General features: G+C 39.5%; 1 protein-coding gene across 1 annotated transcript in view; it reads left to right on the top strand.

Moving 5' to 3' along the window:
- The window catches only part of LOC145257981 (cubilin-like), a 146,929-nt gene extending 129,027 nt beyond the window's left edge, over positions 1–17,902 (top strand). Inside the window, exons 10-12 of the mRNA XM_080115705.1 lie at positions 7,597–7,808; positions 14,300–14,438; positions 17,892–17,902. Coding sequence (XP_079971831.1) covers positions 7,597–7,808; positions 14,300–14,438; positions 17,892–17,902 — 362 coding nt within the window. The remainder of the gene's footprint in view (positions 1–7,596; positions 7,809–14,299; positions 14,439–17,891) is intronic.
- The last annotated feature ends 6,192 nt before the right edge of the window (positions 17,903–24,094 follow it).

The raw sequence follows: 24,094 nt of genomic DNA, 5'->3' as shown, positions 1-24,094 counted from the left end.
CCTGCTCTAAGTCTGACGACCGAGTCCACAAATTCCAAAATTCCATCATAACAAGTTTCAAGAAGAAATAGACGATTAAACCCGGAACTCCATATCTCCTTCTCCAACATCAGGAGGCTACGTTCTTACCTTCCAGAGGTTGAAACCCAATTACAGGAGACTAAGCTATTTCCCTAGTTCCTAATTAAAGGATACTCTATTTCCTTAGTTCCTAATTAAATGATACTCTAACTTAACTTCTAAATCTGACCCCCAAGATCGCCATGGGTATGGAATACGTACCTATATTAAAGATAGCTTTCCGTGTGGTAGGGACATCTCCAGAGAAGATCATAACTTACCCTATATGTGCTTCCGATTTGCACTAGCTCAAACTACTGCATTTATATTTACTCTCTATTGCCCCCACAACAGCGGAGTTACTATCTTTAAAAGCATATCTGAGAAAATTGACCACATCCTATCTGCTTATCCTTTAGCTAACATTCATGTATGTAGAGACTTCAATGTTCACAATGTGGAATGGTTGACCCACTCAAACAAGACCGGTGATGAGGGGAGGTTCTGTCATGATTTCTCCATTGCTTATGACCTCACTTAGGTTGCTCATGAAACCACCCGTGTGCTTGACAATGACGGCCAGTATGAGAGTCTACTAGACCTTTTTCTCACAGCTTGCCCTGAACTATGTTCAGTTTCTGTTCTGTCTCCTCTGGGATCTTCCGATCACTCTGTTGTATCAATTAAGATAAAAATGAAATGTAATAAGTCCCCAGACGTACCTCTCTATCATACAGTGTATCGATACACTATGGCTGACTGACATAGCTTCCATACATTTATATAGGATCTACCTCTGCGTTCCATGTTTAAAAAGGATGTGTCCTCTATAGTATCAGACCAGACGGAATGGTTAATTGTAGGTATAGCCCGTTTCATACCCTCGAAAAAATTCCAGCAAAAACCTAACAGCCGGCCATGGTTCTCTCCAGAATGTGCTGCTACCTTTGCGCACAGAAATCACTTTTTCCACTGCTTCCAACGTAATATGTATGGAAACTAAAGCCACTTTCAGAATTGCCAGCAACATTGTAAGAAAGTAATAAAGAACGCAAGAGAGTTATATGCTCAGTCCGTCAAGTCCAAAGTAGCTGAGCAGCGGATTGGTTCCCACCAGTTTTGGCAAATAGCAAACAGAATCCTGAACAGACGCATGTGCTCTATCCCAACTATCATCAATGGACCTGAGGTAATCTCGTCAGCATCAGACTAAGCCAAACTCTTTGTCAAGAACTTTGTAACTAATTCTACCCTTTGCGATCAAGGCCGCCAACCCCCAATATTTCCTCCCGTATCAGAAAACATGCTATGTGATATACAAATATCTGTACGTGATGTTACCGAGCTAATCAAAAACCTTGATTCCAGTAAAGCAACCCGGCCCTGGCGGTATTCCAATTATAGTACTCAAAAAACTTCAACCAGAACTCGCGGCCATACTTACAGTACTGTTTAAACGTTGTCTTAAAGAGAATTGCTATTCATCACCCTGGAAAATCTCATCAGTATGCCCTGTGTTTAAAATTCAGGTGATCGCTCATCTCCCTCTTAGTACAGGCCAATAAGTCTCCTGTGCATCATGAGTAAGTTCCTGGAATCTGTGTTAAATACAGAAGTAATCAACCATCTCAGCAAAAATAACCTTCTTAGTGACACACAATATGGTTTCCATTCTGCTAAGCAGATGTGCTTACAGTTATATATCATAGGATTAGCGAATCTCTCCATGAAGACAACCTTTCCAGGGTAATTGCTCTTGACATATCTAAGGCTGGAATGTCTTCTCAATTATTAAATTATTTCTTTCTGATAGGTTCATAAGAGTAGCAGTTGAGGGGCAAAAATCAGAAGCTCACAGTATTAATGCTGGAGTCCCTCAGGGGTCAATCTTGGCCCAACTCTTTTCCTGATCTACATTAATGATCTTTCAAATCACATCATTACATCATTCGTACACATTTATGCTGATGAAACTACCATCTATGGTAGCACATCTAAGACAGTAAACGACTAAGTTCTATCTGATTCTCTCTCCGCTGATCTTGAGCACTTGGTACAATGGGGAAAGGAGTGGCTGGTTACTTTTAATGCACCTAAAACCAAGCTTCTCTCTTTACATCATCAACGTTCTGATCGCCATCTGGCATCAGTTGAAATGAATGGCTCTCGTCTTGAGGAGGCCTCATGTTTTGACAAGCTTCTGGGCTTGACCATTACTCCAGATCTTAAATGGAACACGTACATCAAATCTGTTGTCAAGGCCGCTGGAAAAATGGTGGGATCCTTCTATCGATCCAATAGATATCTCACTGCTGATGCAATTCTCTATCTATATAAGAGCCATATAGTCCTAGGATGGAATACTGTTGCCACATCTGGGCAGGAGCTGCTAAAAATGATTTGTCCTGCCTTGATAGAGTTAAAAATAGACTTTGTAGCCTCGTAGGTGTTGTCGTTTTCTCCTCCCTGCAACCTCTATCTCACAGAAGAGATGTTGCGAGTTTGTCTCTGCTGTATCGTTATTTTCATGGAAAGTGTTCGACTGAGCTTCAATCTATGGTCCCCTCCTCGTCAAACTTTCACAAGAAACACTCGTCTAGCTAAAAACACTGTCAATAATTCCCCCCACTCTTTATCTGTGCCTAAACCTAAATGTAGATTCCATGAACAAAGCTTCTCTCTTAGAACTGCATGGCTGTGGAACTGTCTTCCGTTTTCTTGCTTTCCAGCTGACTTCAATATGGTCGTCTTTAAATCTAACGTAAACAAGTTCTTGATAAGCCGTTTCACTTGTTAACAAATTTACCGAAATTCCATTACTAACGGTTACTATAATGCGCAATTTCTACTGTACACTCTTTAACCTTTATCCTCGAGTGACCTCTTGTTCTTGATAAGTGGTGATGCCTATGTAAAAAATAATTCATCATGAATTGTAGACATGAAATAAATTTTACTTTGGAATACTAGCCAAGGAGAAAAACAAACAGACATGTAACCCACTTTAAATTAAGTTCGTCTAAAATCTTAGTTTAAAATCTAAGAAAGTTGTTCAATTTATGAAAGTAAATAGAGAAAAAAGTTTCTCATCAAATCAAATGCTTTAAAATATACATCTGTTATTGGTATTTCCATTCAGCTTTCAACACTGATTTTTATCCACTTTGATTTTTATCCACTTTTTCGTTTCGGAAAATTTGGAGTCATTTTCGATGCTTGTGTAGATTAGTGATCTTTCAAAAACATTTTAGATGAAAACAGTAGTTCGTACTTATATTGCATAACGAAATTAATATAAATTTCAAAAATTACGAAAAATGGTCAATAGAAAAATAATTACAAATAAAAATTATCGAGCTATCGAGTTTTATCATATGTTTTAATATGAAAATGCAGTATGATAAACAAAGACTTAAATGGATTAAATTAAGGGTCCGCCATTCTTAAACAAACGCATTTCATAATGTAATTGTGGATGTTTTTTTCTTTTTTTTTGTTCTTGTTAAAAATACATCTAGTCGAAATTATTATCATTACTTCAAATGGAGGTCACTTCAACGTATAAAACCATTACTAATACAAAGATAAAGAAAAGCAACAACAAAATGAGGAATGAAAAGACTTGGTGGATAGAAACAAACGAACAATTTTATTAAGAAAAGAAAAAAAGGAACTTGAGGCAAAAAATGTTTACGGCTGTTTGCTGGTAAGATTTTGCTCTTAGCTACAAAGAAAAGTTATTTGTGTGGTAACAATTACTAAAGATAGAAAGAAAGACGTGTTGGGAATGCCTGTTTTTACTTACTGCTGTGATATGAGATCTCAACCAACGTAGTTTTTTTTTAGAAAGGTCGAAATACTTTAGCAAAGTCAAAAACAGTTCGCTCCCTTAGTTTTCAATTTAAGCTTACATTTTATAAGTTCAACTATTTTAAAATAAAAGTCCTTTTGTATATATTAGTTCAAATATCTGTAAACAAAGATAACTTACCTGAAAATAATGTTCCGAGAGTGTTCTTTTATAGTGGGAAAAATAAATTCCTACTTCAGGGCTGAGAAGAAAATATTGAGGTATAGCAGTAGACAGTTTCAATTCCATCTTCCCTAGTGAGAAAATTTCCTACATGTGTCTTCTCTCCTGCAAGCTGGTATTTTTCCAACATATTTAACTTGAAGTAGATTTCTCTCAGCGAGATACGAATTCATCAGGTAACTTTAACGCAATCATTTCAGCATTATAAACTTTGCTTGGTAACTTAGACGAGTTCACTTCAACATTTTAACGTCCTGTTTAGACAGAGAGAAGAAAGCAGGTTAACACATTTCAAGTGCCAAGTCCAAACTGCCAACTTCAGCTTGATTATCACAAAATCCGGAATGCGCAGATCAATCAACAGGCAGAAATAAGTCACATGACCAACAACATCAGCAGCAGTATGTAAACTCAAGAGAAAGGGAGAAGAGGGAAAAGAAAAGAAGAAGAAGAAGAAGAAGAAGAAGAAGAAGAAGAAATATACCCTCCCCCACCAAAAAAAAATTCTACAATCTAGCACATCTTCTACTGGATTTTTTTTGTAACTTTTTGAATTTACACTAATTTTAACATGACATGCAGTCCATCCTGCATAAATCTTCACTGTTTGCAAAAGTTATAATTAATGTCCCCATAGTATCTTTAGAGGGCACATAAAGATTTGGCACATTGAGGAGCATGTAGAAATTCGAGACCAATTCTGTTGTCTTCTTTGGAGAATTTTATACATATTTCATCCTATCTTCCATAGCAAACAAAAACAAAAAAATATTAACTGCCCTAAAACGCTAGAATGGACCGAAAATGAGGAAAATATGTTATGTTAAATTTATATGTAAAACTGATATCCCACTCTAAATTCTAAAATAATTGTGTGTTGAGGCTGTTTTTGTTTCTGTTTATTTTATTTTCGTAAATTTCGCAGGTGTTCACACGTAACTGCAAGAAAACGTAAAAACGTAAAATACGCAAGATGTAATGAATAACTGCCTCCTTTCCCTCAAAGCCGGGTTCTTTTATTCGCCTGAAATCTCGTCCAACTACATGGGTTTATCACGTTGTTCACGTCTTCTTGCATGTGTGTGACCATTTCATGTATGTCTCGCAAAGGCTTCTTTCGCCGACGCTCCCGGGGTCGTTACTATCGCTTAGAACTGTTTATATAGCCCCTAGATAATAATATCTAGGATTTGGAAACGCGCATAGCGTATAGATTTATTTACGTCTACTTTTACAAAATTATTGCTATTTTGGCTTCTCATGTGTTTATTGGGCTTTTTCGTATAAAAAGCGAAACTAATTCAAAGCTAACACTTCGTTCTCGGCATCGCGCCAGGAAACATCCAGAAGTAATCAGCTTTAATCAACGTGGGGCCCAGCTCCTTATATCAAGCAATTGCTTCTCAATCTGGAGAATGGGGAGCTGGTTTTCCCCTCCCCAACATCATGGGGGAAAAACAGTCAAAGTTGGGTAAACAATCCCAAACGCTGCCCCGCAGCAAAAGTTAACTGCGTGACTTCAATTTGACCTCATTAATTAGGTCAAATAGAAGCAGCAGAGTTAACTTTTATTGCGGCCACGTGGCAAATTCTGTTTTTAATACTTAAATAAATAAATTCAAACGTGTTTCCGTTGTATGTTATGGTGGCCCAGTGGTTAACGTCGCACGTTTTTGTTTCACACTTTAATTTCCAACTTTGCCTCAAGGGTTCGGGTTAGATCCTCATACTCACCTACCAAAACTTTTTTTTATTTTAACCCCCACCCCTACCCGGAGTTTTGATTTACCCAAAACCACACACACCTCCAAACACCCGGAAACGCCGGTACTCCCTGCTAGTCTTATATAAGTGTTCGCTGGTAACAGAATTCATAATCCGCAGTGGCATGATTGTCATAACATGTTTGTCTATTTATTTTAATCCTTTAACCCCCAAATTATTTTGAGAACCATTTATACATAGCAATTTTTCAAATCCAGAATGCGTAAGAAACAACGTGAACACAATTTTTACTAAAAATTTTATTAATAACAATAATAATAAAAAGTTTTATTTAAAAAAATTATTTTTATTTTATTTTATTACATTTTCACCCCAAACAAGGCACATTGCCACTTTGATGTACGGGGCTACTATCAGGGACATAAGCAACAGGGGTACTATGTAGGGAGTTGGACAGCAAGATGTCTGTTCACGTTACACTTGAACTTCTGCATGTCAGTACAGTTGGGGAAGCAGAGACCTGGAAGGGAATTCCAAAGTCTAGCTATTCTGGGGAAGAAATTACCGGAGTAGAAAGCTCTCCTACATCTAGGGATCTCTACTGTGAAGGGGTGGGATTTAGCTGATTGTCGGGTTTATTCAGGGTTATTAACGTCGAGGAGGTACAAGTACCTGCAGTTTGTCAGAGCATTCACCATTAAAATACTTGTAGAACAAGCAGAGGAATGCAACATTTCCTTGATGGAAAGTATTCGTCCAGTGATACTGTATGGTCTGATTTTCCTGAGAAGACCTTCATGCCATACCCTGTCAAAAGCTCTTAGATATATCCAGAGCTACCGTTCTACCGTTCTACCCTCCCTACTTCGTCCAGTGAATGGTATATATGTTCAGAGATTACAGTTAGGATATCTGCTGTGGAACGGGCTTGCCTAAATCCATATTGTTAGTTGGTCAGAAATTTAGCATCTGTAAAGTGATGGACTAGAGCTTGGTTAATTATGAAGTAAAATATTTTGGAGAAAGGGGGAGGAGGCTAATGGGGCGATAATTTAATGGATCAGTTATTTTATCAGAATTCTTGAAAACTGGTACCAAGAAGCAGTTTTCCAGCAGTCCAGAAAGCAAGATTCATTAAAGCAATTGTTGTAAAGTTTTGAGAGAACTGGAGCTACTTCGGTGGAGCTTTTTTTTAATAGCACAGCCGGAATCAGATCAGGTCCACATGCTTTTGAAGTGTAAAGATTTGTTATGATAGCATGCACCTGAGAAGGTGTGATTTTCAAATCATCTAATACAACGTCTGTCCACAAAGGAAAGTCAGGGAGTGGTTGGTTAGCAGGGTCCAGTGTGGAGTTGGAGGCAAACCGACTGGTAAGCAGGTTAGCCTTCTTGGTTGCTGTGCAAACAATCTCATGATTGTTGTATATGGGGGGAGGGAATTATTGATTGCCCATTATTTACTACACTGTTGTAGATTTTCCAGAAATCACGGGTTCCTAATTACTGTGCTTCAATGCGTTTTTGGTGGTTCCAGTAAATTCTCTCTCAGCTGTCGCTATTTCTTTCTTACAATTACTTCTGGCTTCTATATACTTCTGCCTGTTTGAACTAGACTTATGTCAGTTAAATCTGCAGTATGCATGCTGCCTTTGAGCAATGGCAGCTTCACAAGTAGAAATAAACCATTGGAGAAAGTTGAGCTTGCTATAAAATTATGATTAATAACAATAATGTTTATTTCAAGGTTAAAATATTGTTTTCTTTTCTAACTGCAGATTTTTGTGGAGGAGTTTTTAATGCAACTGAAACAGCACAGACAATTGCTAGTCCGACGCGTGCATCACTTTACCAACCGCACCACGGAACACCAAAATGCAGATGGACTGTGGTGGCTCCGGATAACTATCAAATCATGATTAACATCACTCAAATGGACATCTTACCAAATTGCAGTGGAGAATATCTTCTGATAAATGACCTACCGCCTGTAGGTTTGTTTGAAAACATTAAAGCAGTACAAAATCTCATTATATATATATATATATATATATATATATATATAAACCTCCTGCTATCTAAAATATCCAGAGATTGTACAATTTTTTATAGTTAATTCGTAATACCATACAATTCTGCAACGCATTATCCTACTCCTAAGCCAACATAAAAATAAGAAAAGATTTTTTTTTTATTTTTTTAACCTAACGGAAAAAACAAACCATGTTAACTCCTTCCAACAGCCCTGTTTGCAAATATAGCTGCTTCCACTACATGAACTCTTACTCAGCCCCTCCTTTAGTAACAATGATATAGCAATGCTCTGTAATCACTTTGAGGAGTATAATTTTTAAGTTGATATATAACCTTTATATACTAACCCGTTAATATTAACCACTAACGCAGGGGCGCAGAAATACCTGCATTAGAACCCGGGCGCCGGAAAAACCCTCTCGATGCTGATGAACACGTAGATCTTCCCAGATCATCCGTCTAGGAGAAGGAAAACTGAAGCTAAACCTAAGGGGAGGAAGGCCTCTCAGTCTTGGATGACAACATTCCCAGAGCTGATGACTCAAAATATTACCGGTCTGCAAACCTAAACTGCTTAAGGAGTAGATAGGCACTGTCTATCGCCCAGCTTCCATACTCCTTCTTTGCCTATTAGCTAGGCGTAGAGGTCGAATCATAGGGAGTCGACAAACCTTCACTGGTCGATCTTGTTTCCTGATTAGGGCAATGAACGCCGTTTTCCCCACTCCCGACACATCCCATCCTCTAAACTGGGCACTTGGGATTGCTTGAATGTCATACTGCCAGTACATGTAGATTGAGTTCACCATCGTCTGATGGGTTGAGGGTACCGGATAGACAGTTCCTGGCTGCTGTTCCCGACTGGTAGTACAGGTGCCCTAACTATTTGGTAGCGCTTAGAGCGGCTGCTTCATCAACAGTTGTATAATATCGGGTTGTTTGTAGTGTATGTCGCGCATAGAAAAGGACCCTGCACTCATCCCCGGTGGGGTATCCTGGGGCCACAATCCTAGTAGATGGCAGGACAACTGATGGTCTGCTTGTGTTGCATGTTTGGTATTCTGCATAACCACTTGTTCAGCTCCCCTTACCTAAAATGAAAGTACAATAAAAAAAATTATGTTAAAACCAGGCCCAAACTCAAAGTAAACCAAATTGCCTTCTCCCTTGAGGCTTGCATTTACAAACATCCGTGGGCCTAGAACTAATTTAAATGATGTCAAAGCATTTTTCCTAACAAACACACCAGATATTTTAGCACTAAGTGAGACTAACCTACACTCCTCCATCCCCTCTAACTACTTTAACATGCCTGGATATCTCCCACTCTAACGTAAGGACTCTGACAGACATATGCACGGGCTTGGGGTATATGTTCGGAACACCCTCCCCTTGACTAGAGAAACTAAACTAGAATTGGATGATCAAGTGTTTATGTGCTTTAGACTTAACATGCAACTTAACATTAGCTACTATTATTTTCTCTACTGCTCTCCCTCAACTCAGGACTGTACCCTAATAAACAAAGTCTCTGACAGCATAGATACAGCACTTTCCTTCGACACTAGCGCACAACTGCATGTAGTTGGTGACTTCAATGTCCACCACAGCAACTAGCTTCGATTTTCTACTCATTCAGACGCAGCTGGTATGACAAAATATAACTTCTCTATATCTCATTCCCAATCACAAATGGTTACGTTTCCAACCCGTTTCCCAGACCAGCAAGAACAACACGCATCACTTCTAGATCTGTTTCTGACGACAGTTCCCAATGAGTGTGTAACTAATGGCCACAGCCCACTTGGGAACGCAAATTACGCAGTGGTAATAGTTGAAATAGCACTAAACTTTAGAGCCAAAACTGAAGAGCCACTGCTCAAATCAACGAGATATGACAAAAAGGCTGACTGGGAAGCCATCAGGGATTTCATCAGGAACGCCCCATGGAAAAATATCTTTTCACTTCCTGCTGAACACTGAGCAAATGAGACCATTGAATGGTTCAAAACAGCAATTGAAGCACATGCTTCAACACGGAAATTTTATAGCAAGCCCCACTCTCCCCAATGGTTTACTTCTACTTGTGCAGCCGCCATCGTGCAAAGGCAGCATGCGTACCACAGATTTAACCGACGTAAGTCCAGTTCAAAAGGCAGAAGTATATAGAAGCCAGAAGTAACTGTAAGAAAGAAATAGCGACAGCTAAGAGAAAATTTACTGAAACCACCAAAAAAAAAACGCATCGAAGCACAGAAATTAGTTACCCGCAACTTATGGAAAATCTACAACAGTGTAGTAAATAATGGGAAATCAACAATCTCCCCTCTGTCCAACAATCATGAGGTTGTTTGCTCTGCAAATGAGAAGGCTAACATGCTTACCAGTCGGTTTGCCTCCAACTCCACACTGGACCCTGCTAACCACTCCCTCCCTGACTTTCCTTTGCGGACAGACGCCACACTAGACGATCTGAAAATCACCCTTTCTTAGTTGCATGCTATCATAAGAAATCTTGACACTGCAAAAGCATGTGGACCTGATCTCATCCTGGCTGTGCTATTAAAAAAGTTCTCCGCCGAAGTAGCTTCAGTTCTCTCCAAACTTTGCAACAAATGCTTTAATTAATCTTGCTTTCCTGCCTGCTGGAAAACTTCTTCTGTAGTACCAGTTTTCAAGAATTCTGGGGAAAGAACTGACCCATCAAATTATCGCCCCATTTGCCTCCTCCCGCTTTTCGCCAAAATATTTCAGACCATAATTAACCAAGCCCTAGTCCATCACCTTACAGATGCTAAACTTCTGACGTACCAACAATATGGATTTAGGCAAACCAGTTCAACAGCAGACATCCTAACTGTAATCTCAGAACGTATATATCAGTCACTGGACAAAGCGGAGAAGGGTAGAGTGATAGCTCTAGATATATCTAAGGCTTTTGACAGTGTATGGCATGAAGGTCTTCTCACGAAAATCAGATCATGTGGTATCACTGGAAGAATACTTAACATAATTAGATCCTTCTTAAGTAAGAGAAAAATCTAGGTTGTGTTCGACGGTCGTACATCTAAACAATATGATATAAATGCGGGAGTGCCTCAGGGGTCTATCCTAAGACCTCTGTTATTCCTAATATTCATAAATGACCTCTCTGACAAAATTGCCTGTGAGATATATATGCTGACGGCACCACACTCTATAACAGACATGAAAGGAAAACAAATGAACACATATCTAAAGAAATGGCAAAAACACTAGAGGACGACCTCCGATCCATAGTGGAATGGGGACAAAATGGATGGTCACATTCAATGCTGCCAAGACTAAACTCGTTTCCTTCAATAATTACAAGAAGCCTTCTCTGCCACCAATAGCAATGGCCAATGACTCTTTATCTGAAAGTACATCCTTTAAACTCCTCACCTCACGCTAATTCTCTCAGGAAACATGAGTTGGAACAATTACATTGAGAGTATCGCCAGGATCGCTGCGAAAAAGGTAGATTCTCTCTACCGTGCTAGAAAGATACTAACATATGAAAGTATCCTATACCTCTATAAGGGCACCATTCGCCCATGTATGGAGTATTGTTGTCATATTTGGGCTGGTTTATCTGCCACTAGTCTCTGTCTCCTAGACAAGGTTCACAAGAGAGTCGCCAATCTGATAAGTCCTGAACTGTCATCTAAACTTCAGCCCCTATCCCATCGACGGAATGTTGTATTCCTCTGCCTTTTCTAAAAGTATTTTAACGGTGAATGCTCTGGCGAACTGCAAGCACTTGTGCCCCCTCGACGTAAATACCCTCGACAAACCCAACAAGCAGCTAAATCCCACCCCTTCACAGTAGAGATCCCTAGATGTACGAGAGCCTTCTACTCCAGTAGTTTCTTCCCCAGGACTGCTAGACTTTGGAATTCCCTGCTGGGTCCCTGCTTCCCTAACTGTACTGATATGAAGAAGTTCAAGTGCAACGTGAACCGATATTTTGCTGCCCAACACCCTACACAGTACCCCTGATACCTATGTCCCTGATAGTAGCCTCCTACAACAAAATGGCAATGTGCCTTGTTTGGGGTGAAAATGTAATTAAAAAAAATATATATATGGGGCTTGGAATTGCATTTATCTGCTAATTTGCATATTCTTTTAAACTTTCATTTTAATTAATTCCACATTAGTTTTTTTTCGGTTTTCTCATGGGATGATCATCTTTAGTTAACTATTACGTGTAATTATATTCGTGCAGCTATTCTACATGATTTATACTTACGTAATATTTGTGTAAAAAGGTTATAGTAAAAACAAACCCCTATCTATATATATTTATGTATGCATATATATATATATATATATATATATATATATATATATATATATATATATATCTGTTTAAAAATCTTTGCCTACCTAACTCCTTTGTCAGTTTTTAATCTACAGGCATGAAACTTCATATATAGAGTATTTGAACCCATGCAAAACGTTATATTTGGATTTCAGCCCGGGAAAATTAGTGCAAAAGTGTGAAAATTTTAAAAATGGAATTTCCCAGGTTAAGGTTGAAGGACGGCATTACGAATATGCATGTGTAAGATAATCGCTATTGTTTTAATTTTTAGCCCTGCAGCAAACATGTCTTCATAGCTCAGGCATCAACGTCAAAGGAAAAAGTAAATTGTCAGCTTTTTTGGTTTTGATTCTCGGTGATGCACACAAGTCATGTTTTTTTAATTTTTTAAATCATTACTATATATTGGGTCTAACATAATCTATCTATCTATATATCTATAAAAGTGAACGTGTCTGTGTGTCTGTCTGTCTGTGTGTATGTGTGTCTGTCTGTCTGTGTACATTTCCCTACGCAATAACTCTGTCAATTTTTAGTCTATAGACTCGAAATTTGAAATACCGGGTACTGAGATTTGGGAAAATCGATGTGACGGGTGTCAGCCAGAAATTTGGCTGTTAGGGGGTCAAATTTCAACGATTTGACCTTTAAGAACTCTACCAAACTCCTCCGACAATTTTGGGTCTAGACACTTGAAATTTTAGATTTAGGTTCCTTGAACATGGATCTAACTTAATAAAGTGATTTGAGCCCGAAACAATAAATTTTAAGGGGTCATAATAGGGGTCAAAGTTTTAAAAAATTAACCATTTTTTTGTTTTTTTGCTTTTTTTGCACAGCATACACCTCCAAACACCCGAGCTACGCCGGGCACCCCTGCTAGTATATCTATAAAAGTGAACGTGTCTATGTGTCTGTGTGTGTCTGGCTTTCTGTCTGTGTGTCTGTGTACATTTCCTTACGCAATAGCTCTGTCAATTTTCAGTCTACAGACTCGAAATTTGATGTACAGGATACTGAGATTTGGAAAAATGTATGTGATCGGTTTTCAACCAGACATTCAGCTGTTAAGGGGTCAAAGTTCAACGATTTGACCTTTGAGAACTCTACCAAACTCCTCCGACAATTTTAGGTCAAAACACTTGAAATTTTAGTTATAGGTTCGTTGGACATGGATTTAACTTAATAACTTGTATTGAGCCCAAAACAATAAATGTTAAGGGGTCATAATAGGGGTCAAAGTTTTAAAAAATTGACCGGTTTTTCTTTTTTTGCTCAACATACACCTCCAAACACCCGGGCAACGCCGGGCTGAAATGCTAGTATAATAATAAATACGAAATCTGTATTCATCAAAGCATCATATTTAAGCGTATTTTTCGACCGAGCAATACCGGGTGGCCTGCAGGTATATACAGTGCCGGCAAAAAGAAAGTCCGCACTTTTTTTCAAAGAGTACAAATTTAAGCTAAATTTTATGTAACTGTTTAAGCAAACTATACTTCATTTGATTCGCCTTTTATTCCTCTATAATTTTACCTGTCCAAATATTCTAGTGTTCACGTCAATTTAAAAAAATAACTTCAAATTCAATAATATTCATAATGAAGAGCAAGGTGTGAAAGAATTATCATAAATGCCCAAAAATCAATGTCTAATGATATAGATATATATATTTTTTCATGTAGCTTGGTATAAATACAAGTATGTGCATATATATATATATATATATATATATATATATATATATATATATATGAAAATCTATATGAAAGATTACGAAAAGTATAAAAGCTTATAACTTTTCTTTATTCATTTTCTATTGGTGACGTGTGATATGAATACACGTACAAAAACACGTGTGATATAAATACACGTACAAAAACAAACCCACAAAACAAAATCTTTTTACATATGTGTGCGGTCGCTGGTTTTCTTTCTACAATCGTCGCTTTTCTATCCAAAAGATTTATTTAATTCATATTCATAAGGTTTTACTTACTTATTTGTTATTTTTATGTAGTACGCCTTACACATGTTTCTTGGAGTAGCAGAGGACCATTAAACATCTAGTATATATATACATTTCCTTTTTTCAGGTAGCTGAATATAAGTACAAATACTGTGGCAGTCTACTTCCACCAATTTATTATTCTCGTACATCTAAAATTAGTATTGACTTCATCACCCAGGCTCTTGGCGAATCAGAAAAATTTACTCTTCAATACCAATTGGCAGGTGAGTTCCATAATAGTTATAAAAGGTAAGTTGTTGGCATCTGTCTGTAGAAACAATGAACTTCTGTACTTCACATCAGTCTGTTGTTAAATTGCAGTGTCTACTGTGATTGTGCAGGCCTGTCACAAATAGACATTGTAAACATCAAGGTATTACACTCTTGTTTTCTATTTTGCATTGCGTAATTCGTAACTTCTGACCTTGGAATGTAAACAGTTCTTTGTTTTTGTGATAAGTACAATTCCGGTTATTTTTATGGAACACAAGAATGTAGAGGAAATTCATCCGGAATGTGAATGAGTGCATTCCTCTGCTTTTAAATGTGCATTGCAAAGTCTCCATATCCAACACTATTTCTGATGCTGTAAACAATGGAACTAAAGTGGCATCTCCAGGGTGTAAAGCTGAGCAATATGTACGGAGATCTTAATCTGAACAGACATTAGGATGACCCTAACCTCTCGACTTCAATAATATGATCGGAATGAGAACAGTACGAATTGGTAAATTGTTCTATAATAAATATAAAAAGTAATTTGTTGACATGTGTCTGTTTTTTTAGAAATAATGAAGTTCTGTGCCTTAGATCAGTTCGTTGTTGAATTATAGTGTGTACTGTGATAGTGCAGGCCCATCCTAATCGGCAGGCTTTATTGCAGTTTCCACACACGTAGGTGTCTCCTGGTTCTGAGAGTTTTGATGCAATCCTTTGTCGTCTCTCCTCCCTTTTTATTACTGGTCTCTCCTGCTGTAAACAACAGCATTGTAGTAGCCTCTCCAGTGCATAAGCCTGTACAATGTGTATAGAGATGCTGAGCTGTTCGGACATCAAGATTCTTGGCCTCAATGATGTGGTGCAAACGAGAACAGTGCAATACACTTGGCATCAGCGGTTCTGGAAAGAAATCAAAGTAGGGAGTGACAACAGTATTGTTAGGATACTGAATGTAGTAATCCTTTAAAGTATGATAATTTTTGGCTAATTTTGAGTGCATGTTTCCATTCTTGGGAGTCACAAACACAAATTGGGTCAAAAAGCGATTTTCGGGGGGGGGGGCTTAAGACGAAAAGGATTATCAAATTATTGTAAGAATCATTCATATTTACTCAAAGAAGATGAAATAAATCTAAACCAGAAATTAGTGAAGAAATCGCTTGAAATGAAAATACATAACTAGACTATCTCTAGATTAAGACAACTTTTAGGTTCTTTTTTTATTTTGTTTTTGTTTTATACTGAGTGCCCCTTTGGGGGATAGCTGAATTTTCCTCATATTAAAAATCCACATTATATCTAACTTTACCTTCGTAGGGAGGCAAATAGAAATTGGATTATCTCCCTTGCTCATTTCTCTTCAAGGAACTTTTTTCAAAAGCATCTTCTTGTCATACATCGATTCGTGCCATCATGCATATCTAGTTGAATACGCAATGTTTAAGAAAGATAATTAATTTTAAAAATGAACGTACACAACTGGATTATCTCCCTTTCATATTACAAAGAAAATCATCAAAATTAAGTTAAGAATCATTCATTTTTACTCAAAGAGGGTGTATAAAGCTAAATCAGAAATGGTATTAAAAATCACTTAAAATTAAAGTACGCAGCTGGAGTATTTCCCTTTTTGATTGTGCCTACAAAGAACTTTTTTCAAATACATCTTATCATATGCAACCGTGCATATCTTGTTAGAAATACAGTTACTTCTTTGATAGATTTTGTTTTCAGAAGTATATTCCTGTCATACGTAACGTCATGCCATCTTGGATATTTTGATAAAAAGAAGATGCTTAAAAAAAATGTAAGCTGCGAAACCTGGCTGATGAGAGTTACGAACCAACAGAAGGTCAAAGTATTCGATAATGACTCTTTTCATAATACCCAGCACTGTCATTACGTCGATCGCATATTGGTGACCAGTATGCAGCAACAACTAAATCTGCGACCATTCTACACTGTTGCAGCAACGTCTGCACTTTTTTGGTCATGCGTATCATCATCAAAATAAAAATTGATCCGAAACATTCTTTTTTTGCTATCATTACCCAATTGCAAACAACCTGAGCTGAGGATACTGACAGAATCTCTGGTTCGCATGTTTACATTCAGCAGTCACGTAACTTTCGCTTCCCTTATATTCTATATCAGTTATTGCATTCTATGAGCGACGTTTCTGACAAAGTGAGGAGAATTGCTGCACAAAGAACAAGATATGGTATTTTTAACATTTTACACCTATAATGTCTATGTAAACAAAGACGCTTGATTTGTGGACATAATATATGAACTACTGGAAACCGTATTGTATCTTTAAGATAAAAATACATATGAACCATGGTTTTCGTGTAGACCTTTTGGCATCCATGTCATTGAACCGAGGTTTATTCTCAGGTGCTAATCAGGTGTTGTAGTTCTAATGACGTGAAGTTCACATATTTATTCAATTTTTTTTGTGAGTTTACCTTCTGGGTGGTTGAGTTATCTGGAAGTATATCAGCAGGCTTAAAGGAATTTTAGCATAGGACATTTTAGTCTCCTGAGGTGAGTGTTGTTGCTGTTGAGAGTTGAAGCATGTCGCAAGTGTCACCCAGAAGAATTCTGAATTTCTGTTTTATAGGAGTTCTTAGGATCGACTTGTAAATCTGACATAGGATTGTTACTTTGGGAGTTTGAAACGATTTTTATTGGTTGGAGATATTTTAAGTTTATACGTTCACGTGCAAACTTACTTGCTTTTGGGATTAAAGAGGAAAGCGAATCCAAACGAAGTGAGAAAGAAACAGGGTGGCAATTAAAGTCATTCGATTTTTAACGTTCATAGGAATCACTTAGCGATTTAACCACCAAACCTTTAGAGTTTCATGAAGAATTCGAATAGGCCATTGTCTCCTGGGTTTGCATTATGGATAACTTTGTGATTAGTGCAAATCGAATGACGTGATATGTTATACGACATAATCACACTGACACATTTTTTTTTGTTAAACTATCGAAGTTAACCAACGTTTGACCTGGTCAGTATCAGATGGGTGACCATTTGTTAACACTAGGCGTTGTATATTGCAAGAATTGCAGAAAGTCTAATGTTGTCATCTGCCCTGGTGGGGATATACATGCAGCAGGGGAACTTTTATGAATTAGCTATGGGAGTAAAGAGAGAATGTGAATATTTGTCTATCTTTTCTACTTGAAATATTTTGTTTCTTTTCTCTTCTGTAATCAATGGAGATATTCGATGCTTCTGTTCAGTTTCAAGATATAATGGATATCCCCTGTAAGGATAGCTGCATATGTAATTGCAAGACAGTGATTGCACAATCCCCAACCGCACCTCTCCTGAATCGGTACTGCTTGAGTGCAGTGGCAAAGAGAAGTTGGAAATAATGTCGAGATAAGCGGAGAGTATATTTATTTATTGTGTCTTATTTTTCTTGTTTTGCAAACTTTTTTAGTCTTAAGATGAAATTTGTAAATCCCCCTCCCCTCTCGTACGGGCAAAACAGCTTCACTCCTGCTATACTCCAAGTAAACTAGCAATAAAAAAAAGCCTGGCAAAGTAAATTCCAGAATTTACCACAAACCGAGATTTATTTTTTCCTACATTGAAGATAGGACTTTATTTAAGTAATATACTTAATATCTACTTGTGTTCGTTACAACTCTACTTTCAACCGAGTCGTTGTTTGTTTCGTTCACCACACTCTTTTCTTCTACCTCTTCTTTTACACACGTCCGTTCGCTTTAGTGACTAAAAATCGTCTGTCATCCCACTTTCTTTCCTCGTTATTTATGGAATCAGGGTACGAGATTCTCCGAGATTCCCCGAGATTCCACAAGACTTTTTTTCCACATAAACGCATGCTGGCGCCATCTTGATTCTCAATTTGTACTCTACAGGCACAAACGCGCAGCCGTTTTAACGATAAGCCACTTCTTTCTCCACACTCCCCCCTGATCTCATGATCACAGAGACGGCAGGGGGTGGTGATCGCCGCTGTCGGGTGCTTCTACGAATGGGGACAGTGCTGCTCTCTTCTTCGCGCCTGATGGTTGGGGAAGGATTTATCTCCGTGGAGGTTACTGATATCAGAGTCACTGCTTGATAGGGATGGTGCAAACCAAAGCGATGGCCCACTCGTCGCAGAGTCAGAGTCACTCTCATCGTCCACTGGAGGTGATACATGTGTTGCCGGCCGTAGGTCCCTAACGTGACGGGGTACGCCATCAACCTGGACACACTGCTGACTCACCACATCGGTCACTGTGCCCTGTTTACACTTGTCAGTACATCGGTTTCCTGGCGGCTTCACCCAGACAGCATCCCCTTTGGCATATCGATTCCGGTCTATCTCAGTGGCCACAGTTGTATCGGGGTGGATTCATTTTTCTCGGACACGGTACTGATAGATTGCGTTTGCAGGCGCCGTTCCTGGAGAGACGCCATCCTTTGGCATGAGATTATACCAGTACACAGCTTCTGCGATGGTGCACTGCTTCCTGGCTGCAATTGTTTTGATGCTGCGATGGCTTCTCTCAGCTATACCATTGCCAGAAGGCACATAAGCGCATTTAAGCTGCAGCCACACACCCCATTCTTGTAAGAACTGCCTCATCTGGTGGCTGCAAAAGGCTGGGTCGTTGTTCGTCAGCACTTCATCGGGCGCACCTCTTTCACAGAACACGGATGACAGCTGGCGAATAATGTTGCAAGAGTCCTGGCGCCCGAGGAGTCTCCAAACTGCGAAACGTGTAGGCCCACAATCGATGAGGGTAAGGAAGTGGTTGCCACCATAGTGTGTGATGTCCATGCCCACTCTCTGCCACTTACCACTCACTCCCAACTCCCCTTTCTTCCATCGTGCTGGAGCTGGGTCGATGGATTGACAGGCCTTGCAACTTTCCACTACTCTTCGGATATCTTTTTTCTACTCCTGGATCAATCATCTTGACAAAGTACAGTGTCCGCTTGATGCCAGGATGTCCACACTCTCGATGAATGTCCATGATGCGCGCTGCATCCACATTACATACAACTGCTGCACATGTGTTTTGCAGATTATCAGAATCTCTCTGAGCACCAGCCAGAAGCCATCGTTGAGGGACTCTTGTCAAGGCATCTGCTCTGTTGAGCGCAGACCTGATCAACACCACGTCCACGGTCAGGTCGTACTCTGTGATGGTGTCGACCAAGGTGGCAAGCCGTCTTCGAATTAACATCTCACTCGATGCTCGTGTCGTCAGCCGTGCTCTTCCACTTAATGCATCGGTTATCCACCGATGAGTGCATGCCGAGTCAGTCATGATATGTAGAACCTTGGCTTGCCATTGAAGCGCCAAGTTAACGCCCTTCAATGTGGCATCAAGTTCTGCCAGGTTTATGTGCCTCGAATCATTCTCTGGCCGAAGCCAACAGGCATCTTCAATAATGGAATCATTAACTGCAAGGGCAACTACAAGGGCCAGTGAACTAGCATCCACCCAGACCGTGAACTCATTCCCGCTGACGCACCACTTTCCCTGAACGGGATCATAACTGGTCACCCTGGAAACAGTCTCTGTCAGCATGCTCCTTAAGGTGACATCGTGTACTGCATCGTCCCATCCCGACGACACGGCTGTTGCACGTCTTTTTATGGCTGCCACGGCCATCCTGAGCCAACCGCACACAGGGAAATGGCCTACCATCTTTCCACAAAGCGAAAACACTGTTCGTCGAGTGATGTTTGATGGGACCTTGGGGACGTGACTTCCTCTTCGCCAGCAAAGTCCCTCCTTGCTATTGCGCACGTGCAGGCCGAGAACTTTTGCTCCATCGCACACACGCTCTGGTTCCTTACATGTCAGTCCAAAGCTCTCAAAGTGCATTCTAACCGATTGCGCTGACATGAGGCTCTCATTGACGAATATATCATCGATGTATGAGGATGTTGCCTGTTGCACTGCCTCATCTTGCTGCCGGATAGCATGCATGATTGCTGTCATAATGCCTGGGGCCACATTTAAACCGAACCCTAGCCTGGTTAGACAATATCGGGTTCCTCCAATTTCCACAATCTGAAATGGCCACAATTTCTTCTCAATGCATATTTGAAGATAGCCCCTGCGTAAGTCCAGAGTTGCCACGTTCGATCCCTGCTGTCGCCACTCCCTTAATTTGAGTGCACACACATCAGCCCTTGCCGTATATGGGTTGACATGCTCATTGAGCTCACGGTAGTCTATGACGGGGCGGACCTTTTGTTTGGTCTCTTATACGACGGCCATCAAGGGAATCAGCCTTCGCGGGGGGGGGGCCAAGCTCATCCTCTGGGTATGGAAGAAGCCAGCCATTGTCGATCCACGTTTGCAGTTCTTCTTCATAATGTTCTCTTAGCCACATGGGTGGAGGATATTCCGATAACCGGTTTCGCAAGGATATTGGTGGCTGATCGTTTGACCACTTCCAAGACGCCGTCCATGCGTTGGTGTTTCTATCATACTCTGCATGAAAGTCAGGCTCGTCGAGAGTTATGGCAGCACAAACATGTTCCTCACATCGGGAGAACTGTACATTGCCGGTTCTGTCCATAGTAATTCCACCCAGTTGTGTAATCAAGTCCATACCCAGGAGTAGGTCGTACCCGAGAAGCACTCCCTCCACTACCAGGGCTCGCACGGCTACTGCAGACCCGTCGTTGATGCTTGCGCGGATAATGCTCACCCCACAAGAGGCTAGTGAACCTCCGCCTACAGTTAGTATCGGAATTCTCTCTGCTTTCCAAGTGGCACAGCATATCTTGCTTACAAGAGTCTGGGTGCACCCAGTGTCCACAAGTGTGAGGCGCTCGCTTCCATTAATGTGTATGCTTACAGTGGGTAGCGTCCTGCTCAATGACGATCTGGGAAGAAGACTGGTGCTGTAGCTTCTTCCCCTTGCCCGTTTCCTGGACAGCTGCGGGCCAGGTTTCCACGTTTTTTGCACTTGTAGCACTGCGGTCCGTCAAGTTTCCGAGTTGGTTGACGTGACGAAAGACAATCACGGGCCAAATGGTTGGTTCCTCCACCCTTATAGCAGGTTGTAGCCGCGCCCAGGTTCTGCAATCCAACCTGTGATGGTTGTACGGCTGCCACTTGGTCTATAGTGCTAGGGCTTTTCTTTAGTATTGCTCGTGCCCGCGCCAATACTTCTGATATGTCCATCTCGTCCACTTGGGATGAGGCACGGAGCAGATCTTCCACACTCTTAGGTAATCCTGCAACAAAGGCGCACACCAAGCCTTTGTCTGACATCCCTCCAAAAAGGACCGATAGCTTTTTTAGCTCAGCCAGATACACATCCACCGTTTCCCCGGGATGTAATTTTCGGGCCATGAATTCCTTCCATGCAGTAACTGGATCTAATGCAAATGCTGTAAAAAGGGCGCGCTTGATGCAGGAAAAATCTGTTTTTTTCTCATCTATTTCTGAATAGATACACAATGTTTAGAGCCTAACCGAATTGACTGTCTTTAACTATGAATTCCGACACGCCATGTACTAATAGTTTCTCTCATTACGGTACAAACACCCCTGCTGGCTTGCTACGTATATCCAATGTATACTTTACCTCCAAGACGACTGCTTGTGCCTGATTTTCATATTAAAAAATTAGAGAAAAAAAGTTGTTTTTTTTGTGTTTTACTTGACACTCTAAATTTTAATAATTAATTCTACTCTATTCTGTCAGTTTAAACATATCCTAAAAAACTAACAATCTGCTCTATTTCACAAGCTGCCACTAACACTCATACATCACATACGCCTTGGAGGGGAGTCCTTAGCTCTCAGCCCTTAACCTTCGCATGCTGACCGATTGGAAGTCATTATCACTAAACATCTATACATTTCTACCTCTAAGGCATGCATTAGTTTATTCTTATCTCGGTAGATACTTACTAACTACAGTCTGTACTTATATTTACAGCTATCTACATTACATAGCAATAGCTGTCTCTTCCTTAGTTTTGCAATGTTAAATACAAAAACTGAACAGCTACTCTGTAATGCAAAATAAACTTCCTGATTTTTTTAAACAAAAGCTGAAGATATCTTCATTAGAAGTGGAAACACACTTAATACCTACAACCTCCATATATCTACTGGAAATCTGCCCATATATCTATTTACTTACATATTTATATGGAGATATAATAATTATAAGCTATGGCGTATTCAGTATGTATAATAATATATACTGAATACGCCATAGCTTATAATGTACTTCCAATTATACCTGTACTGTATTGTACGTCATATCAAAACTGACGTTACTTGTATCTACATTGAATGTACATCTTAACCCTCCTTCCATCGAAAATATCCAGAGCTTAGGCAACAAAATTTTTAGTTAATTCTTAATATCAAACTGTTCTGTAACGCATTATCCTATTCCTAAGCCAACATAAAAATAAGAAAAAAATTTTTATTTATAAATTTAAATAAAAAATATTAAACCATGTTAACTCCTTCCCACAAACCTGCTGCAAATATAGCTGCTTCCACTGCATGAACTCTTACTCACCCTCTCCTCCAGTAATAATGAAATAGCAGTCCCTTAATCACTTTGAGGAGTGTAATTTTCCAGTAGATATATAACCTTTACAAACTAACCCAGTAACATTAACTACCCACGTGGGGTCGCAGAAATACCTTGATTAGGACCCAGGCTTGGGGCAAACCCTCTCGGTGCTGATGGACACATAGATCTTCCCAGGTCATCCGTCTAGGAGAAGGAAAACTCTGAAGCTAAACCTAAGGGGAAGGAGGTCTGGTCAGTTTTGGATGACAACCTTCCTAGAGCTGGTGACTCAAACAAATTACTGGTCTGCAAGCCTAAACTGCTGCATCAACAGTTGTATAATATCGGGATGTTCGTAGTGCCATGTCGCGCATGAAAAGGGACTCTGCACACATCCCTGGTCGGCTTTCCTAAGGCCACAATCCTAGTAGATGGAAGGTGAACTGATGGTCTACTTGTGTTGCATGTCATTACAATGAAATTTCCACGGATTCTGCTAGTATTAATAAATTTCTGAAAAAAAAATCTTTCTGATTCAATTCAAAGAAAAACAAATTTAATTTACAAACATTTCTGAGGTATTAAGTGCATTATTTGAACTCGTGTTCTCATCTTGACTGTTATTTTTATCATGTTTCGGGTGATGTAACTTCTGATCTTCTTCGGGAGTATCATGTCCATGACCAGTGATTAAGTAATTGTTTTCTTACTTTTACCCTTACCGAGGATTGAACCTTCATCCACCAGAAGACTTGTCATTTAGAACTGATTATTAATACTTAGCATTTAAACCTTTTTCTTGTTTTAGAAGAAGATTGGAGGTTACATCGGCCAAAACGTTGTGAGACTATAATCTAAGATGAGAAAAGTAGTCTGAATAATCGAATGACACACATTATCAATTCTCACCTAAAAAGAAAAAAAATCTAAACACAAATATAACTGGAAACGGCACTAAGCTTAAGCAGGTTTAGCCGACTTCTTCCAAAAAAGGAAGTTCCATGAGAGTATGAAATTTACAAACGATCCCTAGACATATGTATATCCCCGTTGGGGGAGATGACGACCATAGGTTTTTGCAATTCTTACAGGGAGGTGTTGACATCTTTCTACATACAG

Source organism: Euprymna scolopes, chromosome 33, assembly GCF_053919585.1.
Source record: "Euprymna scolopes isolate OS-2025 chromosome 33, ASM5391958v1, whole genome shotgun sequence".
Lineage (NCBI taxonomy): Eukaryota > Metazoa > Mollusca > Cephalopoda > Sepiida > Sepiolidae > Euprymna > Euprymna scolopes.
The sequence above is the reverse complement of the archived record's forward strand: the minus strand, read 5'-3'. Positions and strand labels throughout refer to the sequence as shown.